The 20,734-nt window shown below is 40.7% G+C and overlaps 1 protein-coding gene across 4 annotated transcripts in view; it reads left to right on the forward strand.

Moving 5' to 3' along the window:
* nphp4 (nephronophthisis 4) overlaps positions 1-20,734 on the forward strand; it is a 94,568-nt gene that overhangs the window by 67,392 nt on the left and 6,442 nt on the right. For 3 of the 4 annotated variants that reach the window (XM_078798206.1, XM_058083833.2, XM_058083831.2), the window contains 9 exons: positions 7,127-7,261; positions 9,506-9,690; positions 10,928-11,151; positions 12,217-12,406; positions 13,535-13,618; positions 15,162-15,327; positions 17,295-17,374; positions 17,671-17,756; positions 20,077-20,248. In XM_078798206.1, the coding sequence (XP_078654332.1) occupies positions 7,127-7,261; positions 9,506-9,690; positions 10,928-11,151; positions 12,217-12,406; positions 13,535-13,618; positions 15,162-15,327; positions 17,295-17,374; positions 17,671-17,756; positions 20,077-20,248 (1,322 nt within the window). The remainder of the gene's footprint in view (positions 1-7,126; positions 7,262-9,505; positions 9,691-10,927; positions 11,152-12,216; positions 12,407-13,534; positions 13,619-15,161; positions 15,328-17,294; positions 17,375-17,670; positions 17,757-20,076; positions 20,249-20,734) is intronic. The other variant, XM_058083832.2, reaches the window with a different exon arrangement.

Here is a 20,734-nt window from a genome sequence, read left to right on the forward strand (position 1 = left end):
ATAAATAAACAAATCATGAATAAAGAAAATCAATCAATCAGTAATAAATAAATAAATATAATAATAACAATAAAACGGCAAATAATAAAAACTCAAGAAACCACATATAGTTGGTGGGTAGACAAATTATTTTTTCAGATTAAAATGAACAAAGCATTATTAGAGCCCTGTAGACATGACAAAACACGACTTTAGTCACATTTATACTTTATATTTACAACATATTGCGCAACTGCAGGGTCTTGAGACACATGCTAACTCGCAAACTAGAGAGCTAGCGACCTAAACGGTAGCCTTCAAGTTATTTCCTTTAAACTTAAATAGCCAAAAACTTACCACTTCCACACGGATAGGGAGGATAACTATTAACAGTTATTTAACCTTTAACATGAACATTCATCAAACGTAATATTTTTTTCTGGGTACATGATACCATACAGCATCCATATCAAACATTAAACTTTCATATCAAGGCGGGGGCCTCAAACTAGTGTCCTGCGGGCCACATATGGCCCGCGGGCCGCGTGTTTGAGACCCCTGCTTTTATTCATCTAAATTGCACTTTTTTTTGCCTCCACTCACCTTCTCTCCCCAGCCCTGAGGGTGTCTTGTCATCAGGCTAAAATGAATCGGCAACTCTTTTTGGGTGGGTGGTAAAAGGATATGAAACACCTCTATTGTGGCTTGAAATTCTCTCAAGAAGTTCCCCACAGAGTGAGATGGATGCGACACGCTAAGGCTCAGACAGAGAGGAAATCAAGTCACTCACACGTGCCGAAGAAGGCGAGCGCTCATGTGTCCGTGCAGACATGTAGACAGACAGGTGTAGCCGAGCATGGACAGCTTGTGTGATGAAGCGGGAGGATGGAAATAGTTTGCAATAGAACACTAATATCATGTGAAAACCTTCTTTCCTCTGTGATGTCTAGGTGCGGCAGCCTCTGAGGACTTTGGTCAAAAGTGTGGCCTGTCCATCTTATCTCTATGTTACAGCAGCATTTTTTTTAAATTCCGTTTCTAAGCATTTTTAATTGAAACTGTTACCTGCTGTCGCTTTAAATGAGAAACAGCGGCACACTGAATCATATGCTTTTTAATTATCAGCAAGTTGGTTGGGGGATTGACGAGTCATTAAATTAACGACAATGGTATATGCTGAAAGGCCTATTCATTTCTTTCTTCTATTTAGCAACTGTTATGAAAGAATGAAGAGCAAAATTAAAAATAAGTACCTTTATTTGAGTAGTAGTTGGTAAGTGTATAATCAGAACCAGAATCGCCTTTATTATCATTGTATTGCATACAACTAAATTTGAGTGCAACTCCACGGTGCTGTTTGTAGAAAGTAAAAATAAAAAATAAGGAAAAAATAAAATTAGGAATAATAATATAAATATAAAAGGTGGCAGGTGCTGCTCAGAATAAATGTAAATATATGTACATCAAAAACAATAACCTATACAGTAACCAAAATGTAGAATTGCAGTAAACAAAAGGTAACCCAAAAGCTTAGCAGGGGTCAGCAACCCACAGCTCCAGAGCCGCATGTGGCTCTTCAGCGTCTTTGTTGTGGCTCTTTTTGCAAAGTATTTTTTTTAACATCTGAATGGGGAAAATATGCATCTTTGTAAAGAATAAAAAAAAAAGAATCAGACTTTCTGAATGAATCCTGGCTCTTGATAATATTTATTATACCAAATATAATTATTCCATCCTAAAATACAATGGCAACTTAAAATTCAAACACAGTCCATTTCAGGGCGTTGCGGAACCTCCCGATTTTATATTTAATATTTATATTCACATTTTCACATCGGAAATAATAGCATTAAAAATACACAAAGATGGAATACGTCCATCACATATATTTTTTAATGGAAATTTTATGATATTTGTCGGTGGCATCCCTAGTTATAATTGCTGTTTGGCTTTTAGTAAGCGATTCGATACTTTGTACTGCAGGGGGGGCCTAGGGGCAAAAACAGCTTAAAGAGTAGAGGACTGTCTTATCCATTAATCATTGTCACGCGTGTAGCTAGCTCATAAAAGAGAGTTTTATTGGTGGCTGTCTGATGGAAAAGTAGTCTCTCATGCTGTGCTGTCAAGGTTTCTTGGGTGCAACATACTGAAGCTATCTACAGATCCTACTAACATATTCTATCTAATGTCTATTTTACAGTCAGTCATATGTGCTTCAAGGGAAAAGTCCTCTTGTGTGAAATCATTTTATTTTTGCTTAAAATTGTGTTTATATCTTTTTTCTTGCTCTGTCAACACACTTGGATAAGCATGCATTCATGCACACAAGTAAACAGAAAGCATATATGTCGCTCCACAGTAGAAAAAAGCAACTTTCTCCAAACATCACATTGCTCCGATCTGCAGCAGTCTGATAAGCCCCGGAGACGGAGTGCCTCGGCAGTAGACAGCATAGAGAACCCTACCAGAAGCTGCCTCAAGTCAAGTGAATTATCAGTGAAATTTACTTACAATTATGTCTATCTTGGGGACCTCCCGAAACAGGGGGCACGGACACAATCGCTTGTCTTACTAAAAGCCCTTTCCGTCGTGTAAAGGCCTCGCTTTATCAACCTTGCCTTAAGCCCTTAGTTGAGAGAGACAGTCTGCTTATTCTGAAAGGTCAGTGGCCCGGAAGATGGAGGCAGGAGAAATGGATTATTTTAGACTACTTTGAACCCCATTGGTGCTTGCTTCCATTTGTTCTAGGGCCGGTAAATCGTAAATCGGTGGTTTGTTGTGGCTTTAACCTCAAGAACTGCCAAGGGGAGCAAAGAGGGTCAGGTCACAGGGTGGCGCTGAATCGGATTATTGTCATCTAACAGTGCAAAGTTGTCAATAAATGTGATGGAGTTCAGCCCCTCTGTATTTTGTTTCCCATTACTCTGAGAAAAAGCTGCTCTAAGGTGCGTTCTCTGGAACACAAAGTGGGAATATTACACCCCTGTGACCTGAATATAGTAAGCGATGGTATTTATTTCCCATGGAAAAACTCACAAAAAGACTTATACATGCTAACCAACGGGTGGAAACATCCATTTCATTTTTAATTTGGTAATGGTTTAATTTCATTTGAACATGCATCAGATTCCAATTGAATGCATCCCATAATCAGTTCACAGTTCCACATGTCCAAAAGGAGTAGGAAGAAGCAAAGCTTATTAAATCCTACCCCTCCATCTGGTACTTTTACAATCAGTAACTGTTACATTTGTTCACTTCCTGCTTTCCATAATACAGTTTAAGGTCGTTGTTTTTTTTAATAATGCACCTCATACCAAAGTACAAGGTGATATGACCATCCAATGACATAATGGGTACCATAGTAAGTGTCAATATAGTGATATATATAGCACATCATGACTGGTTCAAGACTCTTCATCCTTGTATTTAGCAAACATCAACTGCTTGTATTGTTTCTTGAATTGGCTCATCGTTGTGCATTGTTTGACTTCCTTACTCAATCCATTCCATAGTTTGATTCCACATACTGAAATGCTATGGCTTTTTAACGTAGTCCTAGCATATATGTTTATTTATTCCATTGATATATGAAAAAGAAGGGCCATCTTATATTCATGGTCGTCTTATATTTGTGTCAGCACCGTATTATGGTGTAGGATTTGGGAATATGTTATTAATTGATAGTAAACAGTTACGTTGATAGTGTGAAATTGACTTTTAATGGCGTTTAATGGAAAATGGAACGCACAACATGGCTGCAACCTTCAGAGGGACTGTTGAATCAATTGGAAGGAGCTTGTGGTCCAAAGAGGAACACAAATATTGGAGGGTGAGCTACATTCTGCTATGACACTTTATTCTGGGCGGTACCATTTACATGAGTTCAGATGAATCAGATCTATTAAGTAATCAATGGATGGATTACAATAGTGTTATTTTTTTTATTAATAATTACTACAATTAATTGGTGGGCGGCATGGCGGACGAGTGGTTAGCGCGCAGACCTCACAGCTAGGAGACCAGGGTTGAATTCCACCCTCGGCCATCTCTGTGTGGAGTTTGCATGTTCTCCCCGTGCATGCGTGGGTTTTCTCCGGGTACTCCGGTTTCCTCCCACATTCCAAAAACATGCTAGGTTAATTGGCGACTCCAAATTGTCCATAGGTATGAATGTGAGTGTGAATGGTTGTTTGTCTATATGTGCCCTGTGATTGGCTGGCCACCAGTCCAGGGTGTACCCCGCCTCTTGCCCGAAGACAGCTGGGATAGGCTCCAGCACCCGCGCGACCCTTGTGAGGAAAAGCGGTAGAAAATGAGTGAAAGAATGAATTACAATTGGCTGATCATGTGACAATTATAAAGACACCCATGCCAACCTAGTTAGTTGTGGCTATTAAGCCTTCCGTGGTGCGAGATGGTTAATTAGAATGATTAAAAGATTAAATCAAAGTATTCTAATTTGGTTAATCATAAATCCATTTGTTTTATTGTGGACGAATAGTGCGTGATGTTCATCATATGCCGTCCTTTGCGGACATTATTGCATAATTCTATTAATCACCAAAATAATCCAGCCGCACACAAGAAATAAACTGCAAGGAGCCGTAATGAGTCATTGAGGCTTTGCATCTCATTGTTATATTATGGATGGGAGATATTTAAGCAGAAGTAATGTCCTCACAACAGCATTTTGGGGGGAAAAATAGAACTCAAACAATTACACCGTGCTGAGTGGGAAGGCGGTAAAGGCCGATGGATGATGAAGGCAGACACCTCAGTCATTAATCTACGCAACTGCTGTCAGTGTTCATGGCAACCCTGGGCCTCAATTATTCATTTAGCTGTAGCCCATTAACAGTTTGTTGTTGAAGTCTGGAAGATAACATTTGGAGGATGCTTTTTATGCCACTTCTAAAAAAAAAACACCTACACTCAGCTATAAATTCTGGAAGAATTGAATTGAAGCATCTTTGAAGGGGCATCTATAACCTCTCTGCAATCAATTTAGGGACTTCGCCATCATTGAGTACGTCTGGATGATCCAAAGTTCGGAAGCTAATGGAAGTTTTTAAAAGGACTTTTAGCATTAATAGTCATTCAGCTTAGTCAATCATATATGGTAACTAAACAAGCCTATTTAATATAGTGCTGTTGGTGCAGGTGCTGTTCATAAAGCCTTCATTTGCTCCACACATCCAATGGGGCAGTTTAGGATATCAGTCATCATGATCAGTTCACCCTGGAGGGCATATGTACCTTACACACTGACACCAAACTGTCAGATGGACTGTACAAACGATGGCGTTTGTGGGATTGATGGTGTCCAAGATGAAATCACTTATTTGAATTATGAAACGATTATATGATCTGTAATGATGTGTTCCCACCTCCAGAAAGGAAGATGCAATCATATCAGATGTTGGCTTTGCTTTACTGCGGAAATGACATGGATTACTCAGCCAGAGAACATGAAGCATCAATCAGAGTGACAGTCCGCTTTCTACATTTAGAATTCTCTGCTCATTCTAAGCTGCTAATTAACCCCGCCAGGCTTTTGACCACGTATCGATCCTGCCTCAGGTGTTCTAAGCCAAGGTTTTTCCCTGTTGTGTGTTCACTTTGGCTCTATCTCCATCGGAAAGGCAAGCCTAAATAAAAGCTAAATGAAAGAAGGTGTTCACAGCTGATGATTTGCGTTTGATTGAAAATGTATCAAAGTGTCGTGTTCGTTGTGTGTCATTAGTGTATATTGGCAATTTTGTATGAAAATCCTGTATCTCCCTTTCATGATGGTTTGGACTTTATAGGCCCGCGTTTTTGTGATGAATGTCGCTATCGTCACCAGATCTTCAGAATTAACCCACTAACCCTAACCCTAACCCACTTTTCTGACCTATACATGTAATTAGAATTTTGTATGCTCGTCTTAAACAATGCCAAAATTTCAGATAATGAGATTTGACATTTGGAAGTGAGCCCTGAAAGAATTTTGGGATGGCTCAAAACGCTCGGTTTGAAAAGGTGTGGTAAAATTGTTCCTTTGTGACATCACAGACGGACGGACTCTCTGCCCTCCCCCAAGTCCTTTGTGTTAAACGATGCCAAAATTTCAGATAATGAGATTTGACATTTGGAAGTGAACCCTGAAAGAATTTTGGGATGGCTCAAAACGCTCGGTTTGAAAAGGTGTGGTAAAATTGTTCCTTTGTGACATCACAGACGGACGGACTCTCTGCCCTCCCCCAAGTCTTTTGTGTTAAACGATGCCAAAATTTCAGATAATGAGGTTTGACATTTTGAAGTGAGCCCTGAAAGAAGTTTGGGGTGGCTCAAAATGCTCGGTTTGAAAAGGTGTGGTAAAACCGTTCCTTTGTGACATCACAGACGGACAGACTCTCTGCCCTCCCCCAAGTCCTCGGTGTTAAACAATGCCAACATTTCAGATAATGAGGTTTGACATTTTGAAGTGAGCCCTGAAAGAAGTTTGGGATGGCTCAAAACGCTGGGTTTGAAAAGGCGTGGTAAAACCGTTCCTTTGTGACATCACAGACGGACAGACTCTCTGCCCTCCCCCAAGTCCTCTGTGTTAAGCAATGCCAAAATTTCAGATAATGAGGTTTGACATTTTGAAGTGAGCCCTGAAAGAATTTTGGGATGGCTCAAAATGCTCGGTTTGAAAAGGTGTGGTAAAACCGTTCCTTTGTGACATCACAGACGGACGGACTCTCTGCCCTCCCTCAAGTCCTTTGTGTTAAACGATGCCAAAATTTCAGATAATGAGGTTTGACATTTGGAAGTGAGCCCTGAAAGAAGTTTGGGGTGGCTCAAAATGCTCAGTTTGAAAAGGTGTGGTAAAACCGTTCTTCTGTGACATCACAGACGGACGGACTCTCTGAAGTTTACTTGCTAGCAAGCCACATTTGAGTTGATCTTCCATTCCCTAGGTCTTCCAGGCTAACTTTAAAAAGTACAGGGTCATTGCTCAGTGATAGCTTTCTGAACATTTGCCCTTTCGAAGGTAGTAAAAGTCGTTTTAAGTTTCTCTGTTGACCTTACAGATTTTGAGTGTCTCCTCCAGGTGTGAAACGATCTGAACTTTGAATATACAACCAACAACAACCCTGCTGTCGTTTGTCACTTACAGGGCACCAAGTAGATCCAAGCAGGAGAAGGGCAGCAGAGCGCGCCAAGTGTCATTCTCACATCATCATTCCTCGGGAAGTCACTGATGGATTCACCGGGGGGAGCCTATCTCCCAGGAATATTCTCCAAGTCAATGGTAAACACTTTAATTCAAAGCACATGTCTGAACAGGAAAAGCATGTTTTACCTGTAACGTAACGTAACCCAAGCGCCTCCATATGTGTTTATCCTTGCAATTAGCTATCGGTGTCCGTCTGGCTGCCTTGATCAAGCCAACCAGATCAATTCCACATTCTGGCTGTTGGCTACACCACCGAACCACTCAATTTTCAGTCTAATTGAGCCTGCTGAAGCATCTCTGGTGGCGAGCCACAACCCTGAGTGTGTGTGTGTGTGTGGGTATGTGTGTGTGTGTGTGGATGCATGTGCATGTGCGTGCACTTCCACACTGACCTGAGAAAGCCACTTTTTCTCTCACTTGAACAAGCAATGGCTAGTCAAGTGTGTTGTACAGTATGTGATGCTAGGGAAATGAATGAAAGTCACATATAAACTGGAAGGGCACTCAATGGGGCTCAGCACAAATTACCACCCAAATGGTGCTTAACATGTATTCAGTAGTTTAAAAAAGTAGGAATCAGTAGGTTTATCTGGCAGCACACCTTTATAAAAAAATCGATTTAATATATTATATTGATTGATATTATTGCAATGATTTATTCCCAACTCTACTCCAAAATATTCCGCTTATTGTTTATTTAGTTCATGTTTTGTCTCTCCCACTCATCCGATATGAGAATCTCTCCATTCCGCTTTCTCGGGCATGTTGCAACAGCGGCCCAAACTAATAACATCAACAATCACTTGTCTCGTCAATGAGCAAAATCAATGAGCAGGTTATAACCTACAATTTCATTTGGATCCAAAGGAAGAAAATGTGTCAAGATCCCTCATGAGCAGCATAATCCAGTTCAATTTTACAATCTGACCTATGACCGCGTCTATCTATTTAGATACTTCACAAAAGCTGCACAAATGTTGCGACACGGTTTCTATTTCCAGGAGCAATGTAATGCATGTGTGGTGAAGTGTTGACAACTGTACACAGCAAGCGTGAACTCTGTCATAAGATGCCATTTGAGTCTTGGCGGTGACGTGTATGACAGGGCAGGATGTCTATGTTTGCTCAAAGGCATCTTGGCTAATGAGGAAAGATGGGAAAGGTTGCACCCAGTGGCGTCATTGGGCCTATTTTAGGGGGGTTTATTGATTTTTTTTTATTGATTTTTTTTTTACAAAAAAATGTCTGACAAATGTCATTCATTCATTCATTTTCTACCACTTATCCTCACAAGGGTCGCGGGGGTGCTGGAGCCTATCCCAGCTGTCTTTAAGCGAGAGGCGGGGCACACCCTGGACTGGTCGCCAGCCAATCACAGGGCACATGTAGACAAACAACCATTCACACTCACATTCATACCTATTACTCCAAAGATCTTCTCATCATTTTGTATTTGTGTTAATTTTTTAATCTAATCCAAAAGGTACTATGTATGCAAGACAATAAGAGAGTACAGCCAGGGCGCAGCCAGGGCGCAGCCAGGGCGCAGCCAGGGCGCAGCCAGGGCGCAGCCAGGGCGCAGCCAGGGCGCAGCCAGGGCGCAGCCAGGGCGCAGCCAGGGCGCAGCCAGGGCGCAGCCAGGGCGCAGCCAGGGCGCAGCCAGGGCGCAGCCAGGGCGCAGCCAGGGCGCAGCCAGGGCGCAGCCAGGGCCCTGTCCTGAACACAACTGATCTCATTTCAACTGGATCTCATTTATTCATTCATTCATTTTCTACCGTTTATCCTTGCGGGGGGTGCTGGAGCCTATCCCAGTGGGGTACACCCTGGACTGATGGCCAGCCAATCACAGGGCACATATAGACAAACAACCACCCCCCCCCCCCAATCCTCAGAACCTACTGACGCCCCTGGTTGCACCCATGTTTAGCACTTGTAGCAATTAATATGAAAACTGTGCAGAGAAAATGTGTTTTTTGAATTGTAGATAATACCTGGCTTTGTTTTTATAGTTGAGTTTTGCAGTGGATGCATGGTTTGAAAAGAAGGGGAATGCTTTGGAATGGACTAAAGGAAGAGTGGCGATGTAATGACACAAGTCGGGCCGTGGCCAATTGAAGCGTTGCCAGATGTTCCACACTGGACTCCTCACAGTCTGTTGTTTTTTTGGGCTCCAAAATCCCTTTATGATTTGTTTGCGCCTCTCTCTTCCCCTTGGACATTTGGAGGCTTTTTAGAACATATGGTGGAAAGCAGTGATTAGAATTCATTCTGTTCGGTAAATACATTTCATGCTTGTGTCTTCTCGTCTCGGCATCGTAGCAAGGAACGCCGGCCAGGCCCAGAGACTGCAGGTACACACGGATCCACTGAACAGAAGCAAGGTCAATACTGATGTCATCTTTTCTGTGGAGAAGTCCGACGCCGGCTGCCGCAAGTTACAGTGCATGGCTGCCGTCTACCAGAAGGAGGGCAAAAAGGAAGCTTCTAAAATGACAAATTTTATGGTGAGGTCACACTTTAAGCCAAATATTGGAGCTCTCTGTCCCTCAGTCATTCTTTTGGCTCAAAATGCTCGCGAGGGAGGTTTCATGAAGACATGTCAGGCAGCCTGCCATTTCTTCTATTGTCACATCGTGGCCTTCAAGCTCCCGTGCTTTAGTAATAAGGTGTTAATTGTTCGTCTGCCTGTAGGTACATCGTGTTCTTTCACCTGCGGGTGCACATGCTAAATGTCGTTCTGGCAGTATGGTGTATCTGTGTGAATTCTATGTGAAATATTAATGAGTCTTTACAGCTCTACTCGGATTTGACTTCAATAGGAAAGTAGCCATGAATACTTTTGTCCAGGTTTATTCTTCATTCGTTCATTTGTTTTCTACCGCTTATCCTCACGGGGGTGCTGAAGCCTATCCCAGCTGTCTTCGGGCGAGAGGTGGGGTATACCCTGAACTGGTCGCCAGCCAATCACAAGGCACATATAGACAAACAACCATTCACACTCACATTCATACCTATGGACAATTTGGAGTCACCAATTAACCTAGCATGTTTTTGGAATGTGGGAGGAAACCGGAGTACCTGGAGAAAACCCACGCATGCACGGGGAGAACACGCAAACTCCACACAGAGATGGCCGAGGGTGGAATTGAACCCAAGTCTCCTCGCTGTGAGGTCTGCGCGCTAACCACTCGTCCGCCGTGCAGCGTTGGTTTATTCTTCATCTTGTGAAAATCTTTACTTTTAAAAAATATTTTAGTCTAATGCAGGGGTGGGCAAATATTTTGACTTGTGAGTTAACAAAATTGTCCGAGGGGCCAGAACATATATTTAACACACACATACAATTTTATGCTTATAATTTTCCTTATTTGTCTTATTTTATCTGTATAAGTGTTATACTATCAGCTGTATGTTCTCGTGTCCCTTTTTTCAGGAGCACTTTAAGCTTCAGACCACATCAGACTATGTATTTAATTTTACAGTTTTTTTTTGTTTTTTTTTTACTAAATAAGACATCCGACATGTAAGTCATGTTGCCAGTTTCATGCATGCATGTTAATAGTTGAAATACTTAGAAAGCAACTAGCGGGCCGGATTCAAACACTTGGTGGCTGCATGTGGCCCCCGGGCCGTAGTTTGCCCACCCCCGCTACCCTGCTCTAATGCATAGCCAAATTAGTTATTACTAGGAGTGTCACTTGTTTGTTTGATATTGGTGTTTTTTTTTATGTTTGATCTTAGGATCGGACTAAGAGCGTTACTTTGACCAGACAACCTTTCGTGACGGCGTCGTATGAGGACATCAACAAGGTGGAAGGTATCAGCAACATGCTCTGCCACGCTATCACCACCTCGTATCAACTCTATGCCAGCCTGGGCTCTGCAGAGTACATGGAATTTGTACTTAAAAACCCTTTCAACTCACCTCAAACTGTCACCATCCACAGTGACGATCCTGAGCTCAGGTGAGATACTTATTTTTTTAACTGCTGACGTCATTTTGCAAGTGCGGCACCACTCTAGCATGTGTTTTTGTGCGGTATGTGTTTTGAGTGTTAATGAGTAGAGTGTAACAAGCGTTGCCCTGCCATGAAAACGTTTTCACACCTTCTCGATGTGTTTCCTGAGGTGACGAAGAAGTGCTGGAAATACTTTATAGATTCCAAGTTGATAACAATGTAGTGTTCACGCGCCCTTTTCATTGTTATAAAAAACAAGCCTCTTTTTGACTTTGCCAACAAAGGCTGTGTTTACTGTAGATACCTTGAGAAAACAGGATATCATGAGGAAGACTGCACATCCTGTAGAGGGTTAACGCAAAGTAATGATGTATTACTGACTTACTCAGGGCTAGGAATCTCAGGGTACCATACAATACTCAATATTATACACAATATTCTCGTGTTAAACGATGCCAAAGTTTCAGATAATGAGGTTTGCACATTTGGAAGTGAGTCCTGAAAGAAGTTTGGGATGGTTCAAAACGCTCGGTTTCAAAAGGCGTGGTAAAACTGCCACTTTGTGACATCACAGAGGGCATTTCATGCTGGACTGTTTTGTGAACCTAGGTCACTATGCAGCTGGATTAGCCAACAAAATTCCTGATGTCCTACGCCTTTCCAACGTTACTTAGTTACAAATGGTGATTAATCACCAATAATTAATTTAAAAACAGTGATTAATCTTTTGAAAGTTTTAATAATTTGACAGTCATTTGGTTTTAAGCAAGTTTGCCAAAAATTCTCCCGTTCTTGAATGTGCTTATACAACCCAGGAACTTCCCACGTTTTCATTATTACATAAATTATTTGAAAATACCACAACGAGGTGACTCATTGTTGTGATATGTGATGAATTACCAATGACTTTACTGAACAATATCTCATTCTGAAAATAAATGATGCATTTCAGTTTACAACTTGTGGTGTATCATAATTTGGAAATTCTTTGTTTGACTAACTACTGACTTAATAACGGTTTAAAAAGTGTGTCTTTTAATCTCCCTTCTGTGCAATTATCTGTCCATCCAGCGTCATCACCAACACAGAAGAGTGGCAGTACTTTAGACAACTCACAAAAACACCGACCACGTTGGAGAAGGACATGTTCCACACAGAGGAAGGTGCCCCAGGTCCAAAGGTTTATCTGAGTCCTAAAGAGAGCGTCCATATTCCGATGAAATACCAGAGCTTCCTGTGTGACAACAACATGGCTCCTCAGGTGGGAAGTCGTTTTTTCCTGTTTTGGTGGAGTTGAGAGAAGTATAGTATTATTGTATTATACACACCAGCACAACAGCGGCAAGCTAACACAGTGGTGTCGGTAGCTCCAGACTTTGTTATTTATAGCGCACCATTCGTACACAAATACATTTTCACTTATAATTCTATGTATGTTCTGTATAGCCATGGCAGGACACTTTGCAGCTTCTAAAGGGAGCATGTACAGATTGAACAATAGCGGCCTCAGGGTTGACCCCAGGGGAACACCACGGGTTATACCCATTTGGTCTGAGACACAGTTACCAATTCCAACAATTCCAACAATTCCTCCAGGTAGGACTTGAACCATTAGGGGAATTCTAGAAAATATGTCTGTGAGGGGGCGGCACGGCGGTCTAGTGGTTAGCGCGCAGACCTCACAGCTAGGAGACCAGGGTTCAATTCCACCCTCGGCCATCTCTGTGTGGATTTTGCATGTTTTCCCCGTGCATGCGTGGGTTTTCTCCGGGTTCTCCGGTTTCCTCCCACATTCCAAAAACATGCTAGGTTAATTGGCGACTCCAAATTGTCCATAGGTATGAATGTGAGTGTGAATGGTTGTTTGTCTACATGTGCCCTCTGCCAGGGTGTACCCCGCCTCTCGCCCATAGACAGCTGGGATAGGCTCCAGCATCCCCCGCGACCCTCGTGAGGAAAAAGCGGTAGAAAATGAATGAATGAATGTCTGTGAGGTTCCACGGTGTTAATATAAAACTAAACAGTATTGTTATTGACGTTAAAGCAGAACTTGCATTTGAAGCTTTACCTAATGTGATTTTGCTTTCTTTTTCCTATAGAGGGGGTTTTAGTGTATTAGCCCTATGGGAGGAAGATACGGAGTACAGCTGAAATTCATTGATAATGTCATTACACCTAAGGCGTCTTCACACTAGTAAACACATGTACTGATGCTCAACACTTGATGCCCAAAGGACAAACTGTTCAATTCCAACCCCCCTCCGTGCTCCTTTTGTGATCATTTCCAGAATGTTCTCCTCGCTTGAGGTGCCTATATAAGATATCCAACACACTCCTGGGTAGTTAATCGGTTTTGATCAGCATTGTGCATCTTATCAAATCCTCACAGGGGCCGAGCTTTCTTCCTCCAAGGAAGAGTTCGACTCAGGCCAAGAAGATTCTGTCCAATATTGTTGCTGCCAAAACCATCAAGGTAAAAGAGTGTGTTCGTTATTGTGCTTAAGCTTCATGCGGTATCTCCTCCCTGGAGGAGATCATGTTTACCTCCTATCTGATATTATTATTAGCTGGAAGTCTATTAAGTAGAAACTTGCAGCAGCCTCCTCCTTCTTCTCTCTTTGAAGTGCCAAATAGTTAACATATATAGTACATTTCCATACCACTGTGTGTATATATATATATATATATATATATATATATATATATAAATATATATATATATATATATATATATATATATATATATAATCTAATATAAAATCAACTGGAAATGCAGACTTAAGTATTAAAAGTGCCTCTAAAAGGGAGAACAGTTTGACACGTCTTCTTAATCTACTCAAATTAAGCGTGCAGGCTAAGTATGGCTGAAGTTACTTTCCCATTTCACACATCGTTAATAATGTGTAAAAAAAAAAGTGGAAAGCTGGCAGAAACAATGTGAATATGAGAGAGATAAGAGATAAGACCATGTGCTTTTTAAAAATAATCTTCCTGGGATGTGATTTACCCTGCACAAGCATCGTAGTACAGCTGTCAGCTACATTTATTTTAGCAAAGATGTGATTTTGTAGAAAGTGAAGTTTTGTTGCTGTCTTTTTGGCGGCGTAAGAATAAGTGTTTAGTATAAATATAAAATAGTATAAAATTTAAGTATAAATTCTTAAACTGTTAGAAAGATTTTTTAAATTATTTTATTGTATTTTTATTCTAATTTGTATTTATTGACTATTTATTTCATTTTTTTTCTATTTATTCTTTTTTTTTCCCCTTGTCAACTTAACATTCAAAAGTCCATTTCTATAATAAACCATTTGTTTGCATTGGCATTCTTTATTTTACCTTGTAATTGACTTAAATTTATATTTATATTATTTTATTTATTTTATTTTTGGGTCAATTCATCTTTGAGAAAGAAAAAGGGGGAACGAAACCACAAACAAAAACAAAATCTGACTCCAGACCCGAGGCCTGTACTTTGAAGCAGGATTTATTCTCATCCAGGATAAATTTGAGTATTATTTCCAAATAAACCTCCTCCACAATGCAAATTCTTGATTGCAGTTGTTGCTGCTAAAGGTGCCCCAACCAGTTATTATTAGGTTTACGGGGAACTTTTTCCCATCAACGATGCTTTACCGAAGCTTCTGAGCTTCTAGTTTTGTTTTGTGCACACTAGAAAATCCTGAATCCTGTCAAGAGGTCTAGATTAAATATGAATCCTGTTGAAACTGACATATGGACCGCTTATGCGGGTCAGCGTAGGCCTGCAAATCTGATACGTCAGCAGTTTGCACAGCTGCTCTTTGGCAGGGATTCACGTCTGTCAGTTTGAGAAGAAAATAACATGGAAATGCACAAATTATCATCGTCATTAATAATAATAATAACAATTGCCTGTATCCCCAATATTAGTTCTGAAATATATGTACTGATAAACATGTGTTCCAATTATTGATCATATTAAATGTAACCACCTGTAGACGGCAGCCATCATATTTGACCTTCACTCTCTGCAGGTTTCTTTCAAAGCAGAAAATGGCGATCCAATAGCCATCTGCCAGGTGATTGTGGAGCCAACACCGCACGTTGTCAACCAGACGTTCCGACTTTACCACCCAGAGCTCAGTTTCCTCAAGAAGGCCATCCGTTTGCCGCCATGGCATGCTCTGTCTGGCAACACAGGTTACCGCATACATTAATTTATTATTACCGTATTATTAGTATTTTGTACAGTCTGAAAAATATATTCATATCCAGATTTATTTTTGTTTATGTAGAACAACAGATGCAAAACGACTTCTTCCCCAAGTGAGTGACTTTGATGGACAAAGCATCTCAAAGTTAGCAAACAAAGCAGGAATGATGATGGGTATGTTAAGATAAACAACAAAATAGCTGCCAAATATGTAATTATACACTTTTTTTCAACCCAAACGCCCTATCCCAAAGACATATTCATACATTTTTTACGGCAATAAGAGGTGATGACGCAAGTGCACAACAGAAGAGATCATGTTTAATGCCATTTAATGGCTATTTATTATTATTGATTGGAATCAAACTAATGTAATGGATTGAGTAAGGAAGTCAAACAATGCACAACGATGAGCCAATTCAAGAAACAATACAAGCAGTTGATGTTTGCTAAATACAAGGATGAAGAGTCTTGAACCAGTCATGATGTGCTATATATATCACTATATTGACACTTACTGTGGTACCCATTATGTCATTGGATGGTCATATCACCTCATACTTCGGTACGGGACAAAAAAAAAAACAAAAAACCTTAAACTGTATTATGGAAAGCAGGAAGTGAACAAATGTAACAGTTACTGATTGTAAAAGTACCAGATAGAGGGGTAGGATTTAATAAGTTTTGCTTCTTCCTACTCCTTTTGGACATGTGGAACTGTGAACTGATTATGGGATGCATTCAATTGTAATCTGATGCATGTTCAAATGAAATAAAACCATTACCATTACCATTTAAGGTGTAAAAACAGCCACAAGGTGGCAGAAGTGCATTAGCTAAGACCTCCGCATGGCTCTTTTCCATGTATTAAAGCCAGAAGGAAAATTCTTTCTTGGCAAGGGGGTATTTAATTGGCTGACCGCTCTCACTATAAACACTGAACCGCCTTCTCTCGAACTTAACAGGTTAAAATAGCGATTACCAATGGCGAAGGTTAGCTGAATCTCGGAGTGTTAATGGAAGCTAGCCAGGTTAGCTTAGTTTAGCATGCTAGTGTGGTTCCGTGTATGACTTATATCTTTACCGCTTTAATGTAACGAGCGTTTTACAATGCCAGAGGACGACGTGCAGGTTCATTTCATTCATATACCGTATTTTCTGGACTATAAGTCACACTTTTTGTCATAGGTTGGCTGTTCCTGCGACTTATACTCCAGAGCGACTTATAAATGAAAAAAATATATATATATATATGGAATTTAACAGACAGCCACAAGAGGGCACTCTATACTTTTGTACTGATATATCCTACTTCTTAAAAATTCAATATTTCAACAGTAGACGTTAGCTTACACTGACAACAACAGAAGACAAATACCCCCCATGAAAATCATATTCTGTAGACTACAAACTCCAAGTAGTCATTTGCTGCTGAAAACGGCAACATCAGAGACAAGTTTGGAGTAAGTGAGAAACTTGTTAGGTACTAGCATAAAGCGAATGCTACTCGTACCACAATGAAGAAAACAAAGCAGTTAGTGTACTTAAAACTGTTTATGTTACATAAACACTGGACACCTTTTTTGTTCATGTTTATTTTATGTGTAGCGGAATAACCATTGTGTTCCCATATCTTACACCTATTCAGCCTGTTCTCTATTCTTTTATTATTGTTAGAACTTGGCTTCCAAGATGACGTAATGTCTGTTTTGGCCACGTACTTTGTAAAATAAATTAATGCAGTGCGACTTATGAATGTTTTTTCAACCTAATTATGCATTTTTGGCCTTTTGTGACTTATACTCCCGAGTGACTTATAGTCCAGAAAATACGGTATTAATATCAGCCACAAAGCAATGTTAAGGCAAAATTCAAAAAGCACACATACCATCCAGTGCGAACCCATGCCCCCCCTGTATGAATATGCTTCTCTGTGTCTCCCTAATGGCTTAAGCAGTTGGAAGCACGGATGCCAAGACTCACATTTCTGTATGCTGTAGTGACCCCAACATCATCTGCCAGACTATGATGCCGGTAAGAGAACCATGTCATCTTCCATTATACAGTACAGGAAGTCCCTCTATGCCCACACAACTGCACAGTAAATTGGGGATTCATTAGCAGACTAGTAGCTTCAGCACCATGCGTTGTTTGGAGTAAGCATTCCTAGGAATTATTTGATTACTGTTTTTTTTTTTTTAGCACAAAAGCTTCTTCTTACATAAGATGCTTAATTGTTTATTTTTTCAATTGTTTTGCCTCCATTTGTCTTTTATGATGTGTCCTTTTTTTTTTTAACAATAAATAATTTCTACTGTGTTTCTGACCAGATGCCAGGAGAGCCTCAGGATGTCTTCTTAAAAGTACCCGGCAGTCCCAGTCCCAACATCAAAATGTTTTATGTGATGGTTTTCATGTGAGTATACTACCGTACACAGCATGACGTCAACCTGCACAATATTAAAAATATTATCTGAAAGCACTGTAATATGTAATAATAAGTAATATGCTCTTTGTGTGGTTAGGTTAGATATACTTGATACCGGGTGTTTTCAATTAAAACGGCGAAAGTCCGAATCTCATTTTGCTTTAAATTGCATCAGAGCGATAAGCTCTTATGAATATGAAATGGAATGAAGCCCAGCACATCACTGTATTGTTTCAATACAAAACAATATTCTTGGCATCTAAATTGCACTAAAAACAACAGGTGAACACAAGAGGCTTGTTTTTAAATGAAATAAAACTGCATTTGTTTCTCTGGAAATACAGTGAAGAAAATAAGTATTTGAACACCCTGCTATTTTGCTATTTCTCCCACTTAGAAATCATGCAGGGGTCTGAAATTTTCATCGTAGGTGCATGTCCACTGTGAGAGAGATAAACTAAAAAGAAAAATCCAGAAATCACAATGCATGATTTTTTAACAATTTATTTGTGTGATACAGCTGCAAATAAGTATTTGAACACCTGTGTATCATCTAGAATTCTGACCCTGAAAGACCTGTTAGTCTGCCCATTAGAAGTCCACCTGCACTCCATGTATCATCCTGAATCAGATGCACCTGTTTGAGGTCGTTAGCTGCATAAAGACACCTGTCCACCCCATACAATCAGTAAGACTTTAACTTGTAACATGGCGAAGACCAAAGAGCTGTCCAAAGACACCAGAGACAAAATTGTACACCTCCACAAGGCTGGAAAGGGCTACAGAGCAATTACCAAGCAGCTTGGTGAAAAAAGGTCCACTGTTGGAGCTATCATTAGAAAATGGAAGAAGCTAAACATGACGGTCAATCTCAATCGGAGTGGAGCCCCATGCAAGATATCACCTCGTGGGGTCTCAATGATTCTAAGAAAGGTGAGGAATCAGCCCAGAACTACACGGCAGGACTTGGTCAATGACCTGAAAAGAGCTGGGACCACCGTTTCCAAGGTTACTGTAGGTAATACACTAAGACGTCATGATGTGAAATCATGCATGGCACGAAAGGTTCCCCTGCTTAAACCAGCACATGTCAAGGCCCGTCTTAAGTTTGCATATGACCATTTGGATGATACAGAGGAGTCATGGGAGAAAGTTTTATGGTCAGATGAGACCAAAATAGAACTTTTTGGTCATAATTCCAATAAGCGTGTTTGGAGGAAGAAGAATGAAGAGTACAATCCGAAGAACACCATCCCTACTGTGAAGCATGGGGGTGGTAGCATCATGCTTTGGGGGTGTTTTTCTGCACATGGGACAGGACGAGTGCACTGCATTAAAGAGAGGATGACTGGGGCCGTGTATTGGGAGATTTTGGGGAACAACCTCCTTCCCTCTGTCAGAGCATTGAAGATGGGTCGTGGCTGGGTCTTCCAACACGACAACGACCCGAAGCACACAGCCAGGAAAACCAAGGAGTGGCTCCGTAAGAAGCATATCAAGGTTCTAGCATGGCCCAGCCAGTCTCCAGACCTGAACCCAATCGAAAATCTTTGGAGGGAGCTCAAACTCCGTGTTTCTCAGCGACAGCCCAGAAACCTGACTGATCTAGAGAAGATCTGTGTGGAGGAGTGGGCCAAGATCCCTCCTGCAGTGTGTGCAAACCTGGTGAAAAACTACAGGAAACGTTTGACCTCTGTAATAGCAAACAAAGGCTACTGTACCAAATATTAACATTCATTTTCTCAGGTGTTCAAATACTTATTTGCAGCTGTATCACACAAATAAATTGTTAAAAAATCATGCATTGTGATTTCTGGATTTTTCTTTTTAGTTTATCTCTCTCACAGTGGACATGCACCTACGATGAAAATTTCAGACCCCTCCATGATTTCTAAGTGGGAGAAATAGCAAAATAGCAGGGTGTTCAAATACTTATTTTCTTCACTGTAAATCACATTACATAACAATTTATTAAGCATGTCTAAAATGTTCAGTTATTGTTCTTCCGGCATCTTCCAAACGTCCCTGAATGCTCTTCTAAGTGCTGTAGTCATGGAGCAGTGCTGAGTATGTGACTGCATCACCTCCCACTCGTAGCTCCCAGTCTCATCTCAGGCCACTGAGACCTACATTGGCTTTGTCTCAGCAGTGGGAGGAGGATGATGATGATGGTGATGATGGTGGTGGTGGTGGTGGTGCATAACCGCAGATCAGCTGTCCTCATCTTTGACCTCCCGCTGGTCTTTCAGCCTCCCATTGAGTGCTTTGTCTTACTATAATGGTTCCTGATGATGTTTTTTCTCTGTAGTGATGAGTGGATGGCGGCGCCCTCGCAGATCTGGCAGGTTTATGTACATTTCATGGAACGGGTGGATGTCAGTTGTGTCACTGGCCAACGGAGCTGTCAATCACTGGTGCTGAGGGGGAGGCAGGCCGCTCGCAAGGTCAAGTGTTTCTCGTCACACCCCGAGGAGATTGAGGTACAGTGGCAGTTAGTGGATGAAGTAGAGCCTTGGACTTGAACAATGTCACTTGGTTTCCGAGACGCGTTTCTCATGATAATGGTAATGGTTTCATTTAATTTCAATGGTTTAATTTAATATGGACAGTTCCACATGTCCAAAAGGAGTAGGAAGAAGCAAAGCTTATTAAATCCTACTACATTTGTTCACTTCCTGCTTTCTTAATATTTTTCCTATATAATTTATTTTTTTGTCACATACCGAAGTACGAAGTACCACAGTAACTGTCAATATGTATCAATAATATATCAATAATATAATATATATATATATATATATATATATAATCAATATAGTGATATGTATAGCACATGATGACTGGTTCAAGACTCTTCATCCGTGTATAACATCAACTGCTTGTATTGTTTCTTGAATTATACTGATACTGGTCCTTACTCATCTTCAGGACATTAAGTTCTTCAGCACATGCACGGTAATGCAAAC

The sequence above is a fragment of the Doryrhamphus excisus genome, linkage group LG17 (assembly GCF_037039965.1).
Source record: "Doryrhamphus excisus strain RoL-2023G ecotype Guam linkage group LG17, RoL_Dexc_Guam_v1.1, whole genome shotgun sequence".
Lineage (NCBI taxonomy): Eukaryota > Metazoa > Chordata > Actinopteri > Syngnathiformes > Syngnathidae > Doryrhamphus > Doryrhamphus excisus.